This window comes from Melospiza georgiana, chromosome 1, assembly GCF_028018845.1.
Source record: "Melospiza georgiana isolate bMelGeo1 chromosome 1, bMelGeo1.pri, whole genome shotgun sequence".
NCBI lineage: Eukaryota > Metazoa > Chordata > Aves > Passeriformes > Passerellidae > Melospiza > Melospiza georgiana.
Window position 1 is genome coordinate 73,118,697 of NC_080430.1, and position 22,705 is coordinate 73,141,401.

The 22,705-nt window shown below is 36.4% G+C and overlaps 1 protein-coding gene across 2 annotated transcripts in view; it reads right to left on the reverse strand.

The window, feature by feature from the left end:
- Positions 1–458: 458 nt before the first annotated feature.
- RELCH (RAB11 binding and LisH domain, coiled-coil and HEAT repeat containing) overlaps positions 459–22,705 on the reverse strand; it is a 76,842-nt gene continuing 54,595 nt past the window's right edge. For both annotated transcript variants that reach the window (XM_058025400.1, XM_058025391.1), the window contains 13 exons: positions 22,248–22,404; positions 21,161–21,284; positions 20,407–20,455; positions 19,946–20,025; positions 19,066–19,172; positions 18,402–18,501; positions 14,420–14,502; positions 13,429–13,492; positions 11,747–11,885; positions 11,277–11,393; positions 10,191–10,279; positions 6,347–6,417; positions 459–2,239 (listed from right to left, as the gene is read on the reverse strand). In XM_058025400.1, the coding sequence (XP_057881383.1) occupies positions 2,119–2,239; positions 6,347–6,417; positions 10,191–10,279; positions 11,277–11,393; positions 11,747–11,885; positions 13,429–13,492; positions 14,420–14,502; positions 18,402–18,501; positions 19,066–19,172; positions 19,946–20,025; positions 20,407–20,455; positions 21,161–21,284; positions 22,248–22,404 (1,301 nt within the window). In that variant the 3' untranslated portion in view covers positions 459–2,118. The remainder of the gene's footprint in view (positions 2,240–6,346; positions 6,418–10,190; positions 10,280–11,276; positions 11,394–11,746; positions 11,886–13,428; positions 13,493–14,419; positions 14,503–18,401; positions 18,502–19,065; positions 19,173–19,945; positions 20,026–20,406; positions 20,456–21,160; positions 21,285–22,247; positions 22,405–22,705) is intronic.

Here is a 22,705-nt window from a genome sequence, read left to right on the forward strand (position 1 = left end):
CTTTCTCCAAAGTTAAATTGCTGTCACAGCAATTTTTTTTTAGGCTCGTGCAAATTTGCAAGTTTTCTAAACAGTGGATGAAATTCAGTGTAGGTGAGCAGCCACTCTCACAGGCAGCTGCCCTGCTTTAGAAAGTGGCAGCCTAACCATGGCCCTGTTATTTCAGTCTCATGAATATAAAGTTATCTCTGGCAGTGTAACTGCTTGAGAAGTCAGAAAAGAGATGGAGAAGAAAAATCCAAAACACAACCGTGGCACAGGAGACACAGGAGGAGACTCTGAATGAAAATGGCAGTAAAGTCACAGGTCTGGGAGCCAAGGAAACTGAGCAAGATCGGTCTACTACTTGCTATGTAAAAAGAGTTTAGGCTAAAAAATTTCTGTGCATTAAATGTCGCTCCTGTAACAGCTCTGTTGATGTGATTATCTTTTTCAAAGAGCAGAAGTAACAAGACAAGGCAGGTATACAAAACTTTTTATTGACAACAGAACAATAGAGAGGAACGTCACCACTTCCCATTCCTCAGGAATGTCTCCATTTCACAGTCAGTCTGCTAAAAGCGTACTTTCATGGCAACGAGCAACACGAAGGCATGGAGCTGTGTAACCTCCAGAGAGATGTTCCATCAGTGCAGTGCGAGGGGACCGACGGCGCGCACGGGAGCAGCAGGCCCTGTCACAACACAGCCGTGGCAGGAACAGCGAACGCAGAGCCAACAGGCGCAGGCAGAAGCCTCAAGTTATCTCCATTATCTGCATCTAAGGGTGATACCCAACCTGTTATTCCATCCATATTCTGTTTCAGGTGGGAATACTTTATTCCCTTGCTCTGTTTTGCTTTCCCTGTCCTTAAAGATGTCCATACTTCCAGCTGAATGGTACCATGTCAGAGAACACCTGAGCTTTTATACTTTGCTACCTCATACCAGTTCATGCATGCACTTGAGTTTACTTTCAGAAGATTACATTGACATAAAGAGGGGGAAAAAAAGTGCTGTATAAGAAGAAAAGGATTTAGTTGTTAATGCTTCCTTGCTAACAAAAATATTTGGTAGTTGTATATAATCCCTGTAATGTCATTTTCAAAGAGTATGTAGGCAGTCTACTTAACATTTTAAAGAAACAGCACATCAAACTCAGCATAATTTCAAACACTCCAAAATTAAATTTGAACTGAAATTCAATCTAAACAACAAAATATCTTTAGTTTTCACAGTCCACAGAACTGCACACTCAGTGCAAGATGAAAGCTGACTTTCTCCTGCATAAGGTTTCCTCTGCGTGCAGAACTGTACTGGGGACCCTGTGAAGTAGCTTACACGTTTATAAACATTTTTTCATTTATCATGTTTTTCCTTTACTTAATGGATGTGCCTGTGGATGTGTAGACTTGTAAAGTGCTTTAAAATAAAACAAAAACCCCTACAAAAGAAAAAACCCCTCAACAAACCACAGAGATGTGAGAATTTTATCTGAAGGACTTTGTACAGCATTTACAACGTCGGCATAAAGCATGTGAAACATGAGCATTCCCTGCAGACTGATGCAGTGCAAGCAGTCTCACACATTAGATACTGCAATTCCTCTGGATTCAAGATGCACAATACTTACAAAAACAACCCTAGAAGCACAGACAAATGCTGGTGGCTCTTCCTCTTCTTTTTAGAAACATAATTAAAAAATCTGCATTACTCTCTCATAATTTAAATACATAAGTAATCTCCACTTTTATTACTTCATGACAATGACTTCAAATTTACATTATTTTAAGTACCGTCAGAATAGCTCCATGTATAATACAGATATTTGCTGATATCCTGTCAGAAAATAAAAAAAACCAAAACCTTCCACTATATAAAAAAAATATGCTGGAAAGACAAGAACACAGAACAGGGACTTGGTACAGACTATGATTTCAGTTTTATATCAACCACAGTTAACCCAAAATTAACAGATACACAGCGATATTCAAAAGCAGTGCAAATATCTTTGGAGGTTAGAATAAAATTATACTACAAGAACATAAGACAGAAGAAATTAAAAGGCAAGTACTTCAAGTACAGGAACCAGTCTCTGTGAGGTCCACCTTAGTGTTAGCTGGGAGTTCCTTTTCCCATCTTACTTCTTCCTCTGGAACACATTAGCCAACATTGCACCTGATGTAGTCAGCTGGCCCATTTTGTTCAAAAACTTGGTCTTTGTATCTTCACTTACCAGGCTCGCTGCAATTGACATCGAGCTAGGAAAGGAAAACATTTAGTGGCATGAGGCTACAAATTAAAAAGAACATTATGCTGTTGTTTATTAAGCAATTAAATTGTCTTTGTGTTTCATAGGTTTCAACAAAAAAGACCAGTCTGTGAAGAAAAATTGAAAACCCATCACTACCTAGGCCATATATATAATTGTAAATTTATTATAATGTGTTCACAGTGCCTGTGAAAACAGTAAAATATTTTTGTGCACTAATTTTTAGTACCTTTGGATGTCACCACATTAGCATTTGCTACCTACTGGGGAATTGCTGTAGTGACAAATACTTCTCTGAAAGACTGCCTTTGCCTTCTCACCAGAAATGTCAATTCTTGTGTTTATTTAGTGTAAGTTCAGCAGTATCAGTTCAGACACAGACCTTTCTAACCCAAGTAACCTGCCTCCAACAGTGACATTAGCAGATGTGTAGAGATGAGCAAAAGCAAGGTAAGTACAAAACAGTGACACTTCTCCTTAATTTTCAACTCTTGATTTTCCAACTACTTTCATCTGAGCTGAGTTAAAATCTGGTGAGGATTGTCAACCTAGTAATTCTCAATAAATATTTTATATTACTTGATCAGCTTCCCTTTGATCTCCTTATAAATTTCTTGCGAACCCCACGCTGAGCCCGACTGGGTCAGCCCCTCGCTGGGTAAGGAGCTTCTTCTTCTGGTTCTTCTGAATGTGGCTCCTGTTACCTGTGCTTGGAAGTTCCTAATTGAGACATACTACATAGGAAAATGGAGAGTTCATAGGTTTCCCACAAACTCAACTGAGCAACCGAAGCAATGCTGAAGCTACAGGATGCTAAGCTTTGAATAATATGTTAAGAAATTATCCCTACTATGTGAAATTAACAGATTTTTTAAAAATTAACATATCAGCGAGCTCAACTTCAGATATATATAAACTGTTTAGCACACTAGGAGTCATCTGTCTCAAGACAGAGCAAATGTACATAGCAGGAATATTAACAAATACTCCATACTTCCTATGTTTGTAGTCAAAATGGCAAGTGTTTATCAACATTGGATAAGGACAATTTTAGAAAACATTACCAAATAAATTCGTTCTTGTGAACTCAATATGGACTCTGCATTTCAAAATTATAGCTAAGATCACAAAATCTGTCTTACAGGCAAAGGCCATATTCCAGGAACTGACTTTTCAGTCTGAAAAGTTATAAACAGTTCTGTTTGACACACTTGCATCAACGACATGAAACTGAAGTTAACTCTGAATTGTTTCAATAGAACTTGAATGATTTCTTCAAACGTAGAAGGGATACACACAGTTCTTTCTCCCATTTCACACCACAGAAAAAAGGTGCTTAGTAATAATGATTTCTGGTTCTTTTTAAAGTACCTTAAAAATAAAACAGAAGCTTCTCACTAAAGCTGTATTGTGGATTTGCAAATAGTTTAATGATAAACTTTTAAAGTAAAACATTTATTTCAGGCACTATCACATGGCCAGACATCTTTGGCTTGATCAAACATCTCCAGTCAACTAACGAATCACATATTTCCAGCTGATAAAACTCAGCTGGGAAATTACTGCTACAGTAAGATGAGTGCCTTTTGCAATTTCCTTTGATTTCATGATAAAGCAAGGGCATATAAACTATATAAGTAACAGTTTACACTCACTGTCAGCTAGTTAAGGACAAGAAGCTATCTCAGACCATGAGGTATCCTAAAATTGGGTGTAGCTACGAAAACTTATTTGGGAAATACTGTATATTCCAAGCATTAGCAGCATTAAGAAAATAAAAGTGCTCACTTCAGAAAAGAAAGCCTAGCAACTGGTGACAAACCTGTAGTTCCAAACAAACTATGCTTTCATTAGTCTAATGATCCTGAATAAGACTGAGGAAAACATGGAGGTATTCTATTGGTTCTTGAAACAGTTTGGGGCATATCAGCCATCTGATGTCAAAAATTAAACAGTAACAACTGCAGACTCTACAAGTTCATGTTTTCCAATACTGTTACTGTAAACAGAAACATAATCCACTGCATCCTGCATGCTTAATAGTTTAAATATCCAAAATTAATAGCCTCCAAAGTACTTCCATTACTATGCAAAGTGAACATTTAAACATAGTAGAAATTAATATGAAATCAAATAATTTGAGTCTCACATCTTTAAAAAGTAATCAAATAACCCAACAAAGCAATAGTATATCTTGTTTAAAACAATCCATTATTTAAAAAGCAAAACAAAACCCAATCCACAAATAAAAATAATGTATAAACATAAGATTTTTCCTGGTGTCCAGATGAATCAGATGCCACACAGTTCTGCCTGTTTGATGGGCAAGCTCTAGGGCAAAACAAACTTTCCTAATGGGCATTTTATAGCAATCAGTTTGTAATATCAGTTGTTACCCATGATTAAAATACCTTGTTAATTGCTAAACAAAATGTTTAACAAAAGCGGTTAATATTTCAAGATGGAGAGTTTAATCTTCTGAAAAAATGATTTCTTTGATCCTGTATTATTTGACCAAGTTTTTCTAACAGCAAGGGGAAAAGACAGGACAAGAACATCAGAAGATTGCTTTTGCACCCATTTTGATTTCTGTGCCTGCACTGCCGTGCTGTTAACAAACCCCAGTAATTTATATCCCAGTTGTATTTAAATCCTTTGTCAAATATGTATTTGTCATAGAAATTAGGAACTGAAATCAGCAAGCACTTAACAAGAAAACAGAGATATTTACGTATATGAAAAGGTCATTTCTTCAGTGGTAAAATATTTCTTGTTAATTTTGTACAGTACAAGACGACAACCATAGCCTGACGTTGAATAAGAAAGGGGAAGGCTAATTAAAGAACAAAGGAACAGATTGCAAAGACTTATCCTTTTCATATCTTAGTTTTCAGCAGTTGCATTCATAAAGGAAATACATTAGATGATGTATGAGGTTTGCATTTATTTGTTTCTGCAAAGGCTTAATAGGACTGACTGTCATTTCAAAGTACTTACTACTAGTAAAGCCTGAAGTATTTTACTTGGTGCCTGCCTGACCCTTTTCCTATTTTACATTTCTTTTGTTGAGCTCTTGTACACCTTTATTATTTTAATCATTCTCAGACTACCAGTTGCTTCCAGCTCACTATGGGTGAGCTCTTTCAAGAAGTAAATTCTATCAGCTTTTTACAGATAAGGAACCATGACATGAACAAGCTTCAGTAATTTTCTCAATTCTCATGACAAAGCACCGGGATTGAGAACAAATTCTCTTTTCAGATACATTCTCACACACTTCCTTGGCAGCATTGCTAAGGATTTGTTAAGTTATATAATAATCCACAAGAATTTACCTGCTGGCATGCCATTCCAGGCAATAAGCAGGCAAAAGAGCACATACAACTCATCGTAATGACACTGAGCATTCCAAATTTCCACATCCAAGGTGGGTCTGTTGGCTACTTTTGTAATCAGGAAGTGCACACAAATGACACCATCTCTACAGGTGAAGCAAATGGATGCATGAGCACTGTGTGTCTGCTGTCTCCCTGGAGAGCTGGGTTTACTCTGTGTTTGTGGAAAGGTTGTTTTACCAAAGTGCATCCCACGTGGCCTTTTCCCAAAGTCAGCTTACTGCCTAACCAGTACACTCACACAGGGGTCAGTTTATACACTGGGGAAACTGTTCTTGTGTGCCCCAGTCCTGTGCAAACCAGGACAGCAGCCTGAAGCAAGCTCTTCCCAGGACCAGAACAATTCCCTCAGCCTGCAGGTTGCCACACCCATGGGTGGCAAAGTGTCTGCTACATACATTGCTCTAAGCACTTAGGCCAGGCACTCCCTGATTTCTCAGATTCAGGACAGAAATTTAAATTCAGCTTTAAATGAACAAAAAATTAAGAACCAAGAACATCATTCCTATAAAAGCAATTGTTGTCTCATGTTTTACACTGGAGACAGAAACAATCACTGTATTAAAGTTTCCAAAATCTGTTTTCAAATACAGCACATGTCAGTGCAGGATTTCAGGTCACAAACTTGGACAACATTATGGAATATAGTCTGCAGAACACTCCTCTGGAGGCACATAGAAAAAGGGAAGTGGAAGTCTTACCCTTGTGGTTCTTGGACGGTCTTGTTTTCCACTTTCTGTTCACATTCTTTTATCATGGAGCTCAAAATAACCTAAGACATAAGGAAGAGAGAGACATGACATTTGACATTTTTCCTTTTACATTAACACTTCTTATGAAATCTTCTCTGCAAATAATTCTGACATTAGCAGAACTGTTTAAAACATTTCCCTGTTTTTTTTTTCAAGTGCCTTTGAGTTCCAGTTATCTGATAATGCCTTGTGGTTAGAAACAACAAAAACATTCAAAATAACTTAAGGAAGAAAACGTTTTCCAAATAGTTACAGAAGTTCAGGACTCTGTCCTTTTGCCCCAGGCTTTTAAAAACAGCACTAAAACAAACTTACATCTGTGACATGCTATATCTTCATGAACATTATGCAGAAAGAAAAAGCAAGGAAAAAAGTGTGATGGTATCCTAGGACAATATCTTAATGGAAGGAAGTGCTAAAATCAACTTGATACCATTCCACTGGAGTTCCTATGACTCATGGCTTTTTCCTTTTATTTAAGCAAGTACAGTGTTAAAAAGGTTTCTGCGGAGTATTTAAGTCTGAAGACACTTCCACACTGACATTTTTACACTTATCTAAAAATAAGGAAATGATTCTCAATAGCAGGCTTTAAAACAAAATCATACAGTTAATTCATGGGACAGAGAAATGATTCCCTGCCCTGTTCACAACACTACTGTTTCAGCACATTAAGACAAAAGTGTTTTGTCTTAGGTTGCAAATGCAAGATATGGCTGGGGCGTGTATTCTATTACCATCTGTTAGAGGTGGGACAGTTATCTTCTGTTAATTGGGCAGTTTTTCTTTATCTCTTCCACAACCCATCCTCCCTCCAGGAGATATCTTCTATTGTTGGGCCACTGAATCTCACGGCAGGACTGATAAAATTACATCATCCCACTGTGAGATGCTCTGCCCAAGGGGAGGAGCCAAGCATTCCTTCCTGGATATAATCTGAAATTTGGAACACCATAGGCAGCCTTTTCCCCACTGGATTCCCAGAGGAAGACCAGGCTCATCTACACCACCACCGGACCTTCAGAAGAAAACTACACCCTTCTACAGGATCATTGTTGCAACAGAACCGCATCTGCCACTCCAGGAGGATTGCAGCCACCATTTATTGGGACTGCTACCAACACCCTGACCAACAGGGTTTCAGGTTGCATTCTGACTCTCTCAGTGTTGTTTTGTATTACTGCATTTTTATTTTGACTTTTCCTAATAAAGAACTGTTATTTTTATCCCATATCTTTGCCTGAGAGCCCCTTAATTTCAGATTTATAACAATTTGGAGGGAGGGGGTTTACATTTTCCATTTCCAGAGAAGCTCCTGCCTTCCTTAGCATACACCTGTCTTTTCAAACCAAGACATGTTTTGCAACACTTAGGCAAAAAAGTTAGAATGCAAAGTATGAAACTATAATATGTACATACACATATATAGACACACTGCATAAATGGAAACTTCCTCTACCACAGCTCAGAAGAAGGCTAAATACTTTTTTGAGACTCTGAACTTAAAATCTCAAAGCTACAGGCAATTAAAATTAGTATTGCCTCACCAAACCTGAATATACACAACAAAGGAAAAACACTATTTTCAATCTCTAAAATACAGATCAGTCACTAATGGTTACCACCAACTGATAACTATTTTTAAATGTTTTTGCATAAATTACAATGCTGGTTTCTGTCAAGTCTGCAGCAAAACCATTAATGACACTGATAAGATGTGGTCTGGTCTGAAGACGTGTGCCACTGCTCACTCTGTGTATCCACAAGTATTACTTCAGCATTTGAATCATTTTAGGTAGCAGGTGTTACACACCCTTGAGTGTTTCAGAGAGCAGCATTCAAACAGGACTACAACTCTTCCTACTACATTTGCTGTCCTCCATTGGCATAAAATGTTATACAAATACTTAATGCTTAAGAGTACACAGGTACAAGAGAAATACATTCAGATTTTTTTTCTGTATCAAAAAAGACCTGAAAATTTCAAGCACAGCTGCCGTAAGTTTTGTTACTTATCATTTCCACCTGTGCACTGGAGCTTTCCTACATTTTCGTACATCTGAATCCAGATGTTCCAAATATCAACAATATGAAGCCTTGACCAAAGAGGAGAATAATTCATCAAGGACCCAGGATCATTTCAATAAGAAGATGGCTTTGCCATCCATTGCACAGCTCCTTCTGGGAAGGCTGTGTCATTCTTGGATGAAGTGGAGCAATTCTTTCCTCTTCTGCAGATTAATTTCTAAATTTCTACATTATGGCTTTGCACATACTGCTCAGACCTACTCCCTTGGGTTCTCCTTGTTTGGTCATAGGACTGATTATGAAATCACATCTCCTTAAAGAGAAATATTTTAGAGTACTAACTTTATATTTAGAGACACTAAAGAGACTTAACATACTGAAGTCTTATAAACAGTACTGCAGTATATGGACTAAATATTTTTACGAAGTACTGACTCACTATCATGCAACTCAAATCCACTTACTTTGAAAAGCCATAGAAGGTAAGTGGAAAATGAGGAAGAAGGAACTTGACATTGAACTAGAGATGCTGGTAAAGTATCTGAATGTCTGCACAAGGTGAAATGTTTCCTTTAAAGATGAGAAGCTCTGACCTAAATGCACAACTTACACTTTTATTTATATGAAAGAAAGGAAAACAAGTATGAGGTATGAGTGGTAAGTGCTGCCAGACAGGACCACACAAGCCAATTCCACAATGTTACCCTTCCAAGATGAGCATAAACTCTGTACTGACGTTAAAGGCATTAGAGCTAAGGCTCTGTGATTTAGAAAATGTATGTGTGTTTGTCAAGTGATATGCCATTTGAATAATGAATAACACCATAGAGGCCAAAATAGTAAAAAAAGGCTTAATTCTGTTTATGCAAATGTCTAATTATTTGAGACAGTAAATGACATTCATTTCAGAAAACAAGATTTTCAGATAGAAGGCTTCCAAGACACACTGGAACTCACTGGGTCTCAGAAGCCTTTATCATGATGCCTACAAACATCCCATTGAAGTGGGAAGCAGATCAAGCCCTAGATATCCATTTCTACAAAAAAAAGGGATAAAAATTGTAAAGCCTGTAGTGAGTTTTCTAACTCACTGGAGCAGGAGTAAATACTTTTAATTTTATATTGCTCTCTGGCTAAAAAGCCAAAGCAGTTGGCATCATGACTGAAGTCACTCAAGCACAGTAATGCAGAATGTGGTAATGGAGAATTGAGAGCTGTCGTTACCTATTGATTTATTTTAAAATCCTATTCCAGTCCTCAATTCCTTCTCTGACAAGATTCAAACTCAATCAAACTCCTTGTTGTAATTCAGGGTATATTTTGAACTGACTATGCATTTAAACCTTAGAAGTTACATTAACTACAAAAATGAAGTATTTGATCAGTTATCCCATTGGTGAAAGAAAATGAAACTTTTGCCTAACTGGATATATTGTAGCCATTGATTTTAGTGCATCCTTGGTTTGACTAACATAAAGATGGTAAAAACATTTCCTTTTTCTTCAGTCTAGGAAGATCTATGTTTCCACATGCATTTCTGATGGTTGAGTATTTGTCTGCAGAGATTCTCAGCTTAGAAATATATTTTACCAGATTTTACTGGTTTTGAAATCATGTGACCTATTCTTTATCAAAAAAACCTCCTCACTGTCATGTTTTGAAACCACTTATGAGCAGCTCTCCTTAACTTCTGGTTTTAAATGCCATCACATTTCAACTTCTGCCACCTACATCTCATACTCAGTAAACATAGTTTACTGCTCACCTCATGCTCTGGAGAGAGATGTTCCATGTCGGTTCGTAAACACTTCAGTCCTGGTAAAAAGTGATTGACCATTAAATCCTCTGAAATAACTAAAACCCAGGTTGTTAAGGTATTATAAGGATTGCCTTTTGGAGTTATACTTTTTTTTCTGTCTTCTGATAATGTTGCTTTATGGAACACAAGGGCAGCAGCAAAACTAAGAAAACAGAATGGCATTTGACACTTCACGGCTAATAAAAAGGAGAAAAGATCTTGAACATATTTAACATCACATATTTCCTACACCCATATAATCCTTTTAAGATTTTTTCTTGACTTATTAGTTAAGATCAAGAGTTTTGTTTTTGTAGCTTTGTTTTTTCAAGTATCTATCAGTTCCACTGCATGGGGTCTGGCTGAGCTGGAGCTCATTTTCTGCACAGCAGCTCTCAGTGCTGTGCTTTGCACTGGTACCTAGAAATCTTGGTGTTGGTACCACACCAGTGCTCAGGCTACTGCTGAGCAGCGTTGGCACAGCATCAGTGCTCTCTCTAAACATTCCCCCCCATCAGTAGGCTGGGGGAGGGCAAACAGCCTGGACAGCCGGCCCAAACTGACCAGAGGGATGTTCCACACCATATGATGCCTACTCAGATAGAAAAATTAAGAGAAGGTGGTGGTGGGGCAGGAGACCATTTGTTATTGTGATGTTTGTGTTCCGGAGTGCTGTTGCACATGCTGAAGCCCTGCTTCCTGGAAAGTAACTGGATATTGCTTGCTAATGGAAAGGGAGAAAAAATCTTCTGTTTTTCTTTGCTTCCATACATAGCTTATGCTTTATTAAACTGCTGTTATTTTGACACAAGTTTTTCCTCCATCTGATTTTCTCCCCCACCCATCCTGTTGAGGAGGGGAAGGAGAGAGGATTGGGGGCACCTGGTGTGCTGCTAATCTGTGATATTCACCATCTTGGAAAACCTCCCCCTTATGTTGAATAGATCATGTTTTAAATCAAAGATCCAAAGACAAACTTAGTTATTTCTCTAATATTAAACTTCTCTCACCACCAGAGAACTAACAGCTAGACTTCCCCTGAAAAAAGGATACAGCAACAGGAAAGAGCACTGTAGGACTCAAACAGGTGGGTAGCGATATCCAATCTCTTCGAATCAACAGACTGCTGGTTGTTGACCAAGGCTAACTTGTGCAAGTGTGGAATAACAACTGGAAAAGTAAATACAGCAATAAGTATTTGAAACTGCTTTCCACAGACTTGTTTAGCATTAAACAGGTGCTATGTGGCAACTGCAGGCATTTGAAACTTCACACATCAGCATGGAATAAGAACTGCAAACAATTGCTTTTGATGGGATTGCCCTTGGACATTTAATGGATTGACTCAAACTTGAAACAAAAATTTGTGGTAGCACCACTTAAAATAAAAAAGTACCTCGGAGTACCTTTGAAATAATAACAGTTTACAGAAAAGAAAGAAAAACCCCATCAATGTAACCAGCATACCTATTAGCTTTTGGACAGAGAGAAGAAGACTGCATCTTCCCACGGATGCAACTTACATTCGTCTCTAAATCTGGGCTCAGCATTAGGTCCAACTCTTCCAAACGTTTTTATGATTTCTGTATGTAAAGAGTGTTGGTCTTGATACTGAGGGTCCTCCAGGAAAGAAGCCAGCTGCATTTTTACTCTCTCCAGAAGCTTAAATATTCCCAGAGAAATAGAAAGAACACAAAAGAATCAGGATGCTAGAAATTGTTATGACCAATTCGAAGTATGTTTACAATTTTCTGTATTTCAGATGACAGATCTTAGACTTTCTTCTAATTTACAGATTTTTTTCTAAGGATGTTTCAAACTCTTCAATGCACCTCTATGTTTTAAAGACTGTTACCAGGGTTTTAATGTGATCTCATTTTTTAATCTGTTTTTTAACAACAGACAGGTGCTCCCACATACTTGATTTTTCCTCCTGAGATTTCCTTGAGTCTGATATTCCTTTTTTTACCTGCTACTAGATTCATTCTTACTTAATAACTAATAACTACAGAGTTTTCCTGTTTAATTAGAAACCAATTAATAGCATTTTAGTACTGTATCTCAGTTAATAGGTTGAAATTTTTTTTGCAGAGGACAGAGATGTAAAAGTAACTATCATAAAATCAATGGAATTAAAAAGATTCCCTCAACTAAAGGCTAGAAAACCAAAAATGAGATAGGTACTTAATTTGGATTCAAACTTGAAAAAAGTAACATTTTAGGATACATTTTGGAAGGTGCTATCACCTCTGTACTCTAAGGCTTATCATAATTAGTGCAATGGATACAGTAATTTCTGTGGGGTAACAAAACAATATTCTTCCCAACTGATTATAGGCATGCATTCCAAGCTGCAAAATTCTAACTTTTCCATCGTCCAAGTACATGTGAGTCATCACTGACTTGACTCACATTACTCACATTTCCTCAAACACATTCTTTTAGAATATGTTGAAATTACGGGAAGAATGCAAGCTCTGCAAAAAGCTGCAAGGCCTTACAGAAGAAATTTGATTGCACAGCTGTTACATGAAACAAAATCTAGTTTTCTACTGTTTACAGCAGAATCCTGGCTATCTTCAAAATTCTTATCTATTACATAGTAGCATCATTTAAAAATGATGAGGAATTGCATCTCTGCATTATCTTCAAGGAATACTTGGCTAATATAATGATGTCTTTCAGTGCCATCTTGGACTAAATCAAGGGCTAAAACAGCAGATATGACTGGAACAACAAGAGTCTTTTGCTCTTCTAAAGTATTTGGGAGCCAAGCAGGATACCCTAAAGCATCTAAAAAAGTACAGTATGTGGATGTTTTTGGTCACTCTTTTAAAATAGAACTATTTCATTTGGAAATAATGGAGTTAGATTTCACAACTGTACTGGAGAAGGTTTTAAAGAAACATTTTGAGCATGGGATTTCCCATCTTCTAGCACAGGCCTCCCCTCTACTTATCTGTCTCTGTTTGTTTATGTTTGGTTGAGATTTAGACGGAAATGTTTTTATTAGTTACAAGGGTTGGTTTATTTAGAGAGGAAAAAAAAAGGCCATTGCAAAACTCAAAAGCACTTTGGAGGAAAGAAAAGAAAGAAAAGAAAGAAAAGAAAGAATTTATGACTTGCCCTTTCTTTTATTCTGTATTTATTAAAAAATCATCCTCTTCTTATGCTACAAGAACACAGTTGACAACAGGTGTCTTACCTCTCTCTGAGTAACAGTTTCCATGATGGTCCCAAAAGCAGGGATTGTAGCAATCCTTACTGAACTACAATGGAAGAACAGGGTCTTTAAGATGTATTCAACACTAAGAACAAAACTACATAAATAAAAATTTTAAAATTAGTACTTTTAAGTTACATTAGTTTCTAGCAATGACAAAGGGAAAAAAAAAAAAAAAAGCAGACCAGGTAAAAGACAGGATTAACTCAAGGTCTCAGTCTGAAACTCACAATTCAGGATCACTGGACAAGGTAACAAGGGCCGGAGCAACCCGCTTGCCAACTAACGCTTCACTCATGCCTCGAAGAGCCAGCTGTAAACCAGTCAACATGCAATAAAAAACGCTTTGGTAAACGTGAACAACTGGGTTAGCTGTGACTGAGGATGGGCAGGCAGACTCTTGGGGTTGTTCTTGGTTTAGTCACCCACACAAGACATTAAAGCCACTAAGACTCTATTCATGCTGGAGCATCTGTTAGTAACAAGTTGTTAGTGAGATTAGCAAAGCATCCCTCCTTAGCTGGAAAGAAATACCACATCAGAATGTCCACGAAATGAAGTGCCACCGTTGTATATCAGACATAAGATGCAGCCAAAACGACTTTGCATTTCATTAATGCAGGTGATACTTAATTTTGCAGTAGCAAAGCTGACAGCATTACAGAATAGTAGTATCCAGCTTTCTACCAGAAATGATGTAAGCAAATTTGAAAACTGAGAACATGATTAAATATAAACAAAAATTAAATTACATGGATTTAGTTTTCTATTTAAAGTTTATTCAGCATTTTTATACAGTTTAATTCCAACTGTTGCAGTAAACCCTTTTATTTAGAAATAAATGATTTAAAGGTTACTTTCCTTTAAAAGGAATTTAATTTTTGTTCAGCTAGATTAAGAGACATAACTGATGGTTATTTCTTTCTAAGTATTAAGAGGGATGCTAGGTATATAAGACAGTCAGGGAACTTACATTTCAGGGTCACTGGAGAGAGTAATGAGAGCAGGAACAACTCTCTGAGCTACCAGAGTTTCATGTACCCCCTTCACCAACAGCTGAATGGTCGGAGCAGGGGGGTATCACAGGTGATGCACGGAAAGAGCGAGCACAGTATCATGGGAAGAAGAACGGCAAAACCAAGAGAGAGAAAGAAAAAACACAAAAAGCAAACCAAAATTAGAAGCTAAGCAAATACTGCTACACTAGACCTTCATAAATGCAAAGGCATGAAGAAAGCTAAAGTGGTCTGGCAATCAGGACAAACATGACAAATTCAACAATACAATGTTTTCTTTATTTTCAGATATTTTAAAACTTGAACTCAAACCATGTTTTATTTCAGATATGATAAGTATAAATAAAGTTATGTATAATTAAGTACTAAAGGAATGTCAATTTGAATTTGACGATTTCATGTAAATGCTGTTCCTAACTCTACACAACAATATTTATCATAGTAGGTGGCTGTCACATGCAACACAGAAGTCTTGACTAGGCTAAATGTGTGTAATTTCCCCACACTAAGTGATATATCTCACACCTTGTACAATGAGACAAACAGCACCTTCCCAGATGCCAAAATGTTTTCCTGAAAATTATTCAAGACTCCTTGATATTTAACAACCATCCAAGCAGTATGAATGCTGGTCTATGCATGGAGAAATTCATGGAGAATCCTTGAACTAGAGCCATGAAATGTATTTCCTCAAGTCTTTTTGCAAACTAAGGAAGAGATGTATTTGTTGCAGTGTATCCCAAATGTTAAAAGCTTGAAATCGCAGTAAAACTCTTCATCCATGAACACAACAAAGTTGTTTGAATCCAGATGTTCCCAGGTGATTTTTTTACATTACCTATGTAGTTATACACAAGCCTTTGCTGCATACGCCCTTCACAAGCTTTCTTCATATGAAAACCTACTGATTTTCAAAGCAAGTTGCAAACTTTTTTCATATTCAACAAAATGGTGGGTTTTGTCTTAATTAATAAAAAGAGGAATGATTAGATATTTCCATTTTGTATCTCATGTAAGGAAGTCTGCATGTATTTGCTGGTTTTAGGAGATGAATATAAAAATCTTATCAGTAAGTTTATATGAGAAATATGAAGTGTCTTCTTAATATTTAGCTATATTCTGATTACTCATATTGCATAATGAACACAAACTCTAAGCTATTCCCCTGGGAAAAGCAGTAGCTGTCAGTATACCAGTACCAAAACCAGACAGTATTTACATCTTCTAACTAAAGAATATTTTACATTCTGCTATTCGTTAGAGCATTCCTGCTTTATCAACTCTGAATTTAAATCAAAGTAAGCTGTAAAATATTGGAAGGAACGTGACTTTGCAAAAGCTTCTATATAAAGGAGTCACTCCTATTAAGCAACATTTATGTGTCATGTATGTGTGTGCATGCATGAGTGACACAGACATGGAACAGAGTGTGGTCTCACAGACAGTTACTGCAGAAGGAAGAACAGGGAGAAGCTGTGTAAGAACATAAGACAATATTGCTGCAAAGCACCTGGAGTAGCCAAGTTGCAACATCCTATACTTGTTATTCAGAAAGTATTAGGATGTCAGCTCAACTACAACATTTTAACATTAATACATTTCACAATTATTTACACTGGCAACAACTCCAAGTGCCAATCTGTTGAGTTCATGGGCTACTCTTCAAACAGCTGTTAAGGACATAGCTCATTGTTTGCTTATGATGGTTTCACTCTCATATATAGCTTTACTAATTTTTACATTTATTAAAATAGAGAATGCTTACGATTTTCAATCTTGGACAAACAAGAGACTTGAGTTTTCTTTATGAACCTTCATTTAGGGAAAAGCCTAGCAGTTATACAGTGCTTTGAAAAAAACAAATCAAACACTTGGTATTTGTATAATTTGCAAATAATTTAGAATGATCTCAGCTTCATTCCTGTCTGGTCTGCCACATTTTTAAGTATGGTAAAGCACAGAAAACAGATGCATTCCATCACACAGAAAACAAAGCATCCTTTATAATACAAGTGTCATTCTGAAGATGTGTCCCTAGCCCTGAACCCAAACAGACCAGCAAAGAAAGCTGATTTCTAAGTCAACTTAGACTTATTCACATTCAAATCAGAGCAATCAAATCTGTTTCCATCAACATTCAAATGGGAAGCTGCTGACTACAAACATTAATTCAGAAGCAATGGGAACAGCTGGGTGGCAAAGCCGTGTAGCAGCATGTAAGGTTAGAGTGAGACAGACAATGTAAATTGTTATCTTTTTTTGATTCCTCTAGATAATTACTTATACATACTACAGCTTAAAATGGTAGCACAAAGCTTCCAGCCCCAAAGAAGCAAGGGAGTGGAAAGGCCCCACATCACTTCTGTGTCCTTCCAACCCTTAACAGACTATAAAGGTTTGGTAAAGCAGTCAGGCCTGCAGTCTCTGTGCTGCTCAGAATCTTCACTGTTCTCATACAGCTGTCTTGCAGGTCACATACTCTTCATCCTATTATCTAATCACTGGGCTTTGCCATTCAGCAGCCTCTGAGGTTACAGAAATTCCTCAAGTGATGGAATCTTCCAGCAGTGAAACCAGCTATTACTACCTCTTCGCACAGGTGACCTTGCAAATTGACATAATACCATGTATAAATATGTATGCCATGGCTATCCAGGAAATAGCAATATGCTACTATTTTCAAGTAAGAAAAGCAATTAAAAGAAAGCTGCCTAGGCTCTGGTAAAAACTGAAATATGCTAAGAAACAAGATACGAAATAGCATGCATAGACTGCCTAAAAATAATCAACATACAGCTGAATTTGAAAAGAAGCTGCAACCAAGACAACAGCCTCTTGTAACTGAGCTGTTTCATACATTTGGCTAATATTTATTAGGGAAAGAGAGCTTATTATTACAAATAGGATATAAAAAGTGCTTTTGTGAGAGGGAAAATATGCAAATAGACTGTAACAGCATCCAAAAATTGCCATTTCCTTTTTAAAAGGAGGGGCAAAAAAAACCCCAGCAAAAAAGGACATTGTTGGATGTTTACAACTGAAGTTTCAGTATGGAGCTTGTTGTGGTTGTTTACTGCTGTCTCTGCTCTGACTTGCTGAGTGTCACTAAAGAAAGCTGATGGATATGTTAAATGCTCTTGTTTTCTGAGGCAGATTTCAGATTTATTTTTGCAAAATGGATACAAGATGTCAGGTTCAGCTAGAGGTCCCCTCCAAAGCTATTCAAATGAGACATATGTGGAAAAATGCCCAAAAAAAGAGAAGGAAAAAGTAATGGTGATTAGAAGTATGTGTTTCTAAAATGCAAAGAACAGAAAGTTCTCTTTGTTCAGCCAATGGAATGTCTCAGAATTTTGCACATGTCTTTTAAAATGAACATTTGATGAAACAAAGGCATGATGTGAAAATAAAAGCAAACTTACTAGGTATACATTTCAGTCTTTATTCTGACCAAAATTTATAGATATTAAGAGAAAAATTAAGCTCTCATTATGAGTTAAGTAAGCTAATTGTAAATTTTTTTAACATTCTTTTAATTGCTACAAAAAATACAATTATATTTGTGTCTTCACCACCATATCTGGTACAAAGAAAACTAGTTTGAATTACAATGCAAGTGCATTGCATGAGCATACACAAGACCTACTGAAAATGTTAAGTTGTATATTAGACTACTGATGATGTATTGAATAGCAAAAGCAGAAGTTAAAATTCAGAGATGCTTATATTTAACTACAGACCTATAGAAAGATGTGCTGCTGAACAGAGAACAGATACAGAAACAGCTGAACAACGACCTCCTGCCCCATCACACAGTACACAGTTTATTTAAGTTGTTTGCAATTATTAAGAATGTAGAAACATTGTCTGATTGATCCCTGTTTTAAAAAATAAACTCTAGTTTTTAAAAAAGTGAAAAACAGTTTGGACAACACTTACCTCAAACATTCTAGCAGCTGTACATCGAACAAGAGCAGAAGTATGGACAACTCCATACCACAAAACAGTTAGTAGTAGCTCATGATAAGCTGGGTTTGCACTAGAAGAAAACAATTGGGCAACTGATCAAACAAAAATACTCCCAAGCCCTGGATGTGCTCTTTACCTAAACAATGCAGAGTTCAACAAATCTAAAACTCCAGCATTTATCCTTTCTGAAGAATACAAAATACTTATCTCATTCTGAAAGACTTACACCATGTTGCAGTCTAGAAAATATGTTCCTTTTACAAGTTAATTAACAGAATCCAAGCTCAACTTTAAAAACATAATTTTCAATGAATTGTATTAAATGCAAATACATATCTAGAACAAATGACAATAGTATGGTAAATAAAAAATTAATTTTTATTGTATTCTCAATGAGTTATTTTTGTGGAAATTTTTTGTTTGGATTTAGGTGTTCCTCTTCTACACTTCATTTTTTTTTTTAACTGCTACATTTTTAACCTAAAAATTACATTTACAGCAGGGAAAAAAAGCAAGTATACCCTTTATTCATCCAAAGCATCACAGTTTTAAAAAATTACAAATAGATTAGCAGCTTTTTATTAAAAGCTTCTAATGTATCTAGATGTAGTTAACCCCAAGGTATATTCTTTACCCTAGTTCCACAAAGGAAGCTTTCAGGCTATCAAGAGGAGCATGGGACAGTGAAAGCATGGTCATTACATCTTCTAGGAATCCAACTAACAGCTTGCGGTCTTCTTCCTGAAAGAAGGGAGGAAGGGAGTTATCACACAGTGATCAATGTGCAGAAGGATTGCTGAGGTTATGATGGCAACCTACAGCTGCAGAGGACACAAACTATGGAAAAGAACATTAAGCATTTAACAATTTTCTTAGGAACTTCAAAAATGTGCTTAAAGAACAAGAGCCTTTCAACGCAAACACATGAGATGGTGTTTCATCTACTAAGCACATACTCATACTTAAATTCTTCTCTTAAAGAAACTTCTAAGAACAGTACTTAAGCACATTTATGACTCCTGAAAGTTTATAAATTAAATCCACTAAAAATTTGTAAGATTATGAAGAATTTCTTTTTTTTCCTGTAAGATATGTGAGTACTAGACCTTGGCTGCTCATTGCTGGAAGATTAGGTAAGATTTATAGTGTGCTTGTTTTAGTACTAGGTAACATGAAAATTTTAAGACTCCCACTAGGCTTCAAATGGCAATTTACCTGTTTCAGTACCTGTTTTGCACCATGATGTTTGCCAAGTTCACAGTTAAATGGCTGAGAACCCATTTCAGGAACAACATTAATAGAATTTTGATAGAGGGGCATGGTAACACATGTCTAAATGTCCATCACCACCTGACCAGAAAACTTTGTAAATATATTTACAGCTGCCCATTCATCTATCTATCTTCAATGCACAAGAACAGTAAGTTTTCAATGAACACAGCAATGTTTAGGTATTTTTCAAAAATAAGTTTCACACACTACTATAGAACAAAGAACCAGAAACCCAATCCTACCTGAATATAACATGTAAGGACCCCTGTTGCATAGATGGGAACTGTGGCTTTTGTTAGCACTCCATTTCCTGCTGCAGAATCTAATGAAACACAGTGAAGAATTTTGGTTTTATACATACATATGAGGACAGAACACATATATTATCTATAGTAGACTTACATGTGTGTATTTAAGTATTACGGTTCAATCACCTTTTGATATATACACAAAGAATTTAAATGCATATCTACAGAAATGTGCTTAAATAATACTCAAGAGGTATTTGGATTTGAGATTTTTTTTACCCTACACACAATCTACAACTTCAGAGTGTTCCATTCAGATTAAGACTAGATTTTTCAACATTTCACAAAAATAACAAATTTGAGAACTGCAACCTCACAATGTTACTTGAACAAAATAATGAAAGTTTTTTCCTGCTGCAGTTCAGATCAATTTATTTTAGTAAAAAGCTACTTACCTATATTTTCCTCAGACAGTCTTAAGATTTCCTGGAACTGTGGTTTTACCTATGCAAAGGATGATTAATCTCATGTAAGAACTGGTCAATGATAACTGACCTGTTAGCAGTGCCAATTAACTTAGAAAAATAAAAAGAATTGCAAAACAAAGGAAAAAAATACCCCAAAACAAAACAACAACAATCCGCTCTCTGGAGATAGCACATACTGCTAACAGAGTTTAATCTTTAGGTAATCCTCTCATGTTTGACAATTTCCCTTGAAGTATTTTTAAATTTTATTCAGAATTTATTTTATTGAGAAAAACAATATAATTCCTTGATAAAAATGTTTAGATACCACCTACAAAAAATATTTCAGGCTAGGAAAGCATCAATTTCAAATTTTCAAATCAAGTAAAGCTGGATTACTTATGTACACTGCAAAGAGTGAACACTATGCTGCTCTGAAGAAAGTTGTTAAATAATCAGAATTAGGACAATCTCTCCTACTCTCTCTGTCATTCACAAAAGAAATATGAAGAATATAGTTTAAAAAAGAAAGTGTCCCTGGTTGGGCAAGACAGAAGGCAATTCCAAAACCAGAAAAGGACACAAAGACAGCTCTAAAAATAGCAGGTTTAAATGTACTTATGGAAAAGCATCAATGTGACATGAAAATATAAATGGTCACAAATTGTGAGTGTTTCAACATATTGTAAATATAGAGAATATATATTATCAAGTGTGTAGAATATTTAAAGTAATATCTTACCTTAGTGTTTGTAAAAATTTTCCCAAATGTCCTACAAAGTCTCCAGAAAAATCTAGAAAATTCATGGACACAGGCAGTTGATGCTACATTGATCTTGCCAACTATTTCTATAAGCTGTGGTAGCCTAAAAATCAGAAAACAATAGGATATTAAACACTACTCTGATTTTTTGCTTTTGTCCATTTACATTTGTGTAGATTTATTGCTTATATTAATAAATGCATGCACACACAGAGCACTACTGGTTCTAATAAAGTTTGCTACGTGTTATGTACAATTCCTGACCTGTGAAGAAAGCAAGTGTTTAAGTGCCAGAAAAGTCTAACCCATATTTTCAAACATCTGTTGCTATCACGAGATGGAATACAACAATCTGTACTTCGCAAGACAATTAAGTATACTGATGAAAAATAAAAGAAAGAAGTTTTCAGAGCAAATAGTTACATATTCTGCTAGAATTGATATTTTCTGAATAAAATCAAAGGCAATTCAGCATGAAAATTAAAATGCCTAAAGTAAATTAAGTTTTCCTCTTTGGTAATTCTCAAATGCAATCATTCATAGCATTCTTATATTCAGTAATTGTTAAATACGACCATGTATTGTATTTGCAGGGAAACACCCCGACAAAGGCAGGAATAATGAATCTGACTCCTTATTCTCAGAAGGCTAATTTATTACTTCACAATCCTATATTATATTAAAGAATATATGCTATACTAAAGAATACAGAGAGGATACTTACTGAATGCTAAAACGATAATAATGAAAACTCATGACTCTTTCCAGAGTCTTGACACAGCTTGGCACCAATTGGCCAATAAGTCAAAACAACTCACACTGGAGACCAATGAAACAATCACCTGTGTGTAAACAATCTCTAAACATTCCACACATGAGCACAACAGAGGAGAAGCAAATGAGATAAGAATTGTTTTCCTTCTCTCTGAGGTTTCTCAGCTTCCCAGGAGAAAAATCCTGGGCGAAGCAATTTTTTCAGCGAATGTGAATGCCACAGACCATGCTTAAGAACTATTAATTTTGACACATTTTAAAATTAGGTATCCTAAGACACAAATTAACTCACAGCTGATTGACTACCCATAGCAGAGTCTCCCAGCCTGTGGTGCCCTCATGTTCCAGCTGATGATCGTACAGCTGCAACAGCACCGCCAATTGTTCGCGGCTTCCAATGATGACGGCGACGTCCTGAAGAGGCGACACAGGTCGGGGAAACCTAGTGACTGTAACAGCAGAGAACAAGCAATCATGAATGAAAGATGATGAAAATACCACAGAGGTGATGTCAGAAACAACAGCTAAGAAACTGTGAAACTCACTAAGTGCCTTCTCTACAAGGTTATCAGTTTGCTTTTTAAAAATCAGTGAGTTAAAGTCATTTCTGAAGAGATTATGTAACCCTCAGTTGAAAAGAGAAAATACAGGGAGATTATGTTATTATTATTGCCAGCACAGCTTGACCAAGGTTAAACTCTGCCTCACCAACCTGGTGGCCCTCTATGATGGATGACAGTATCTGTGAAC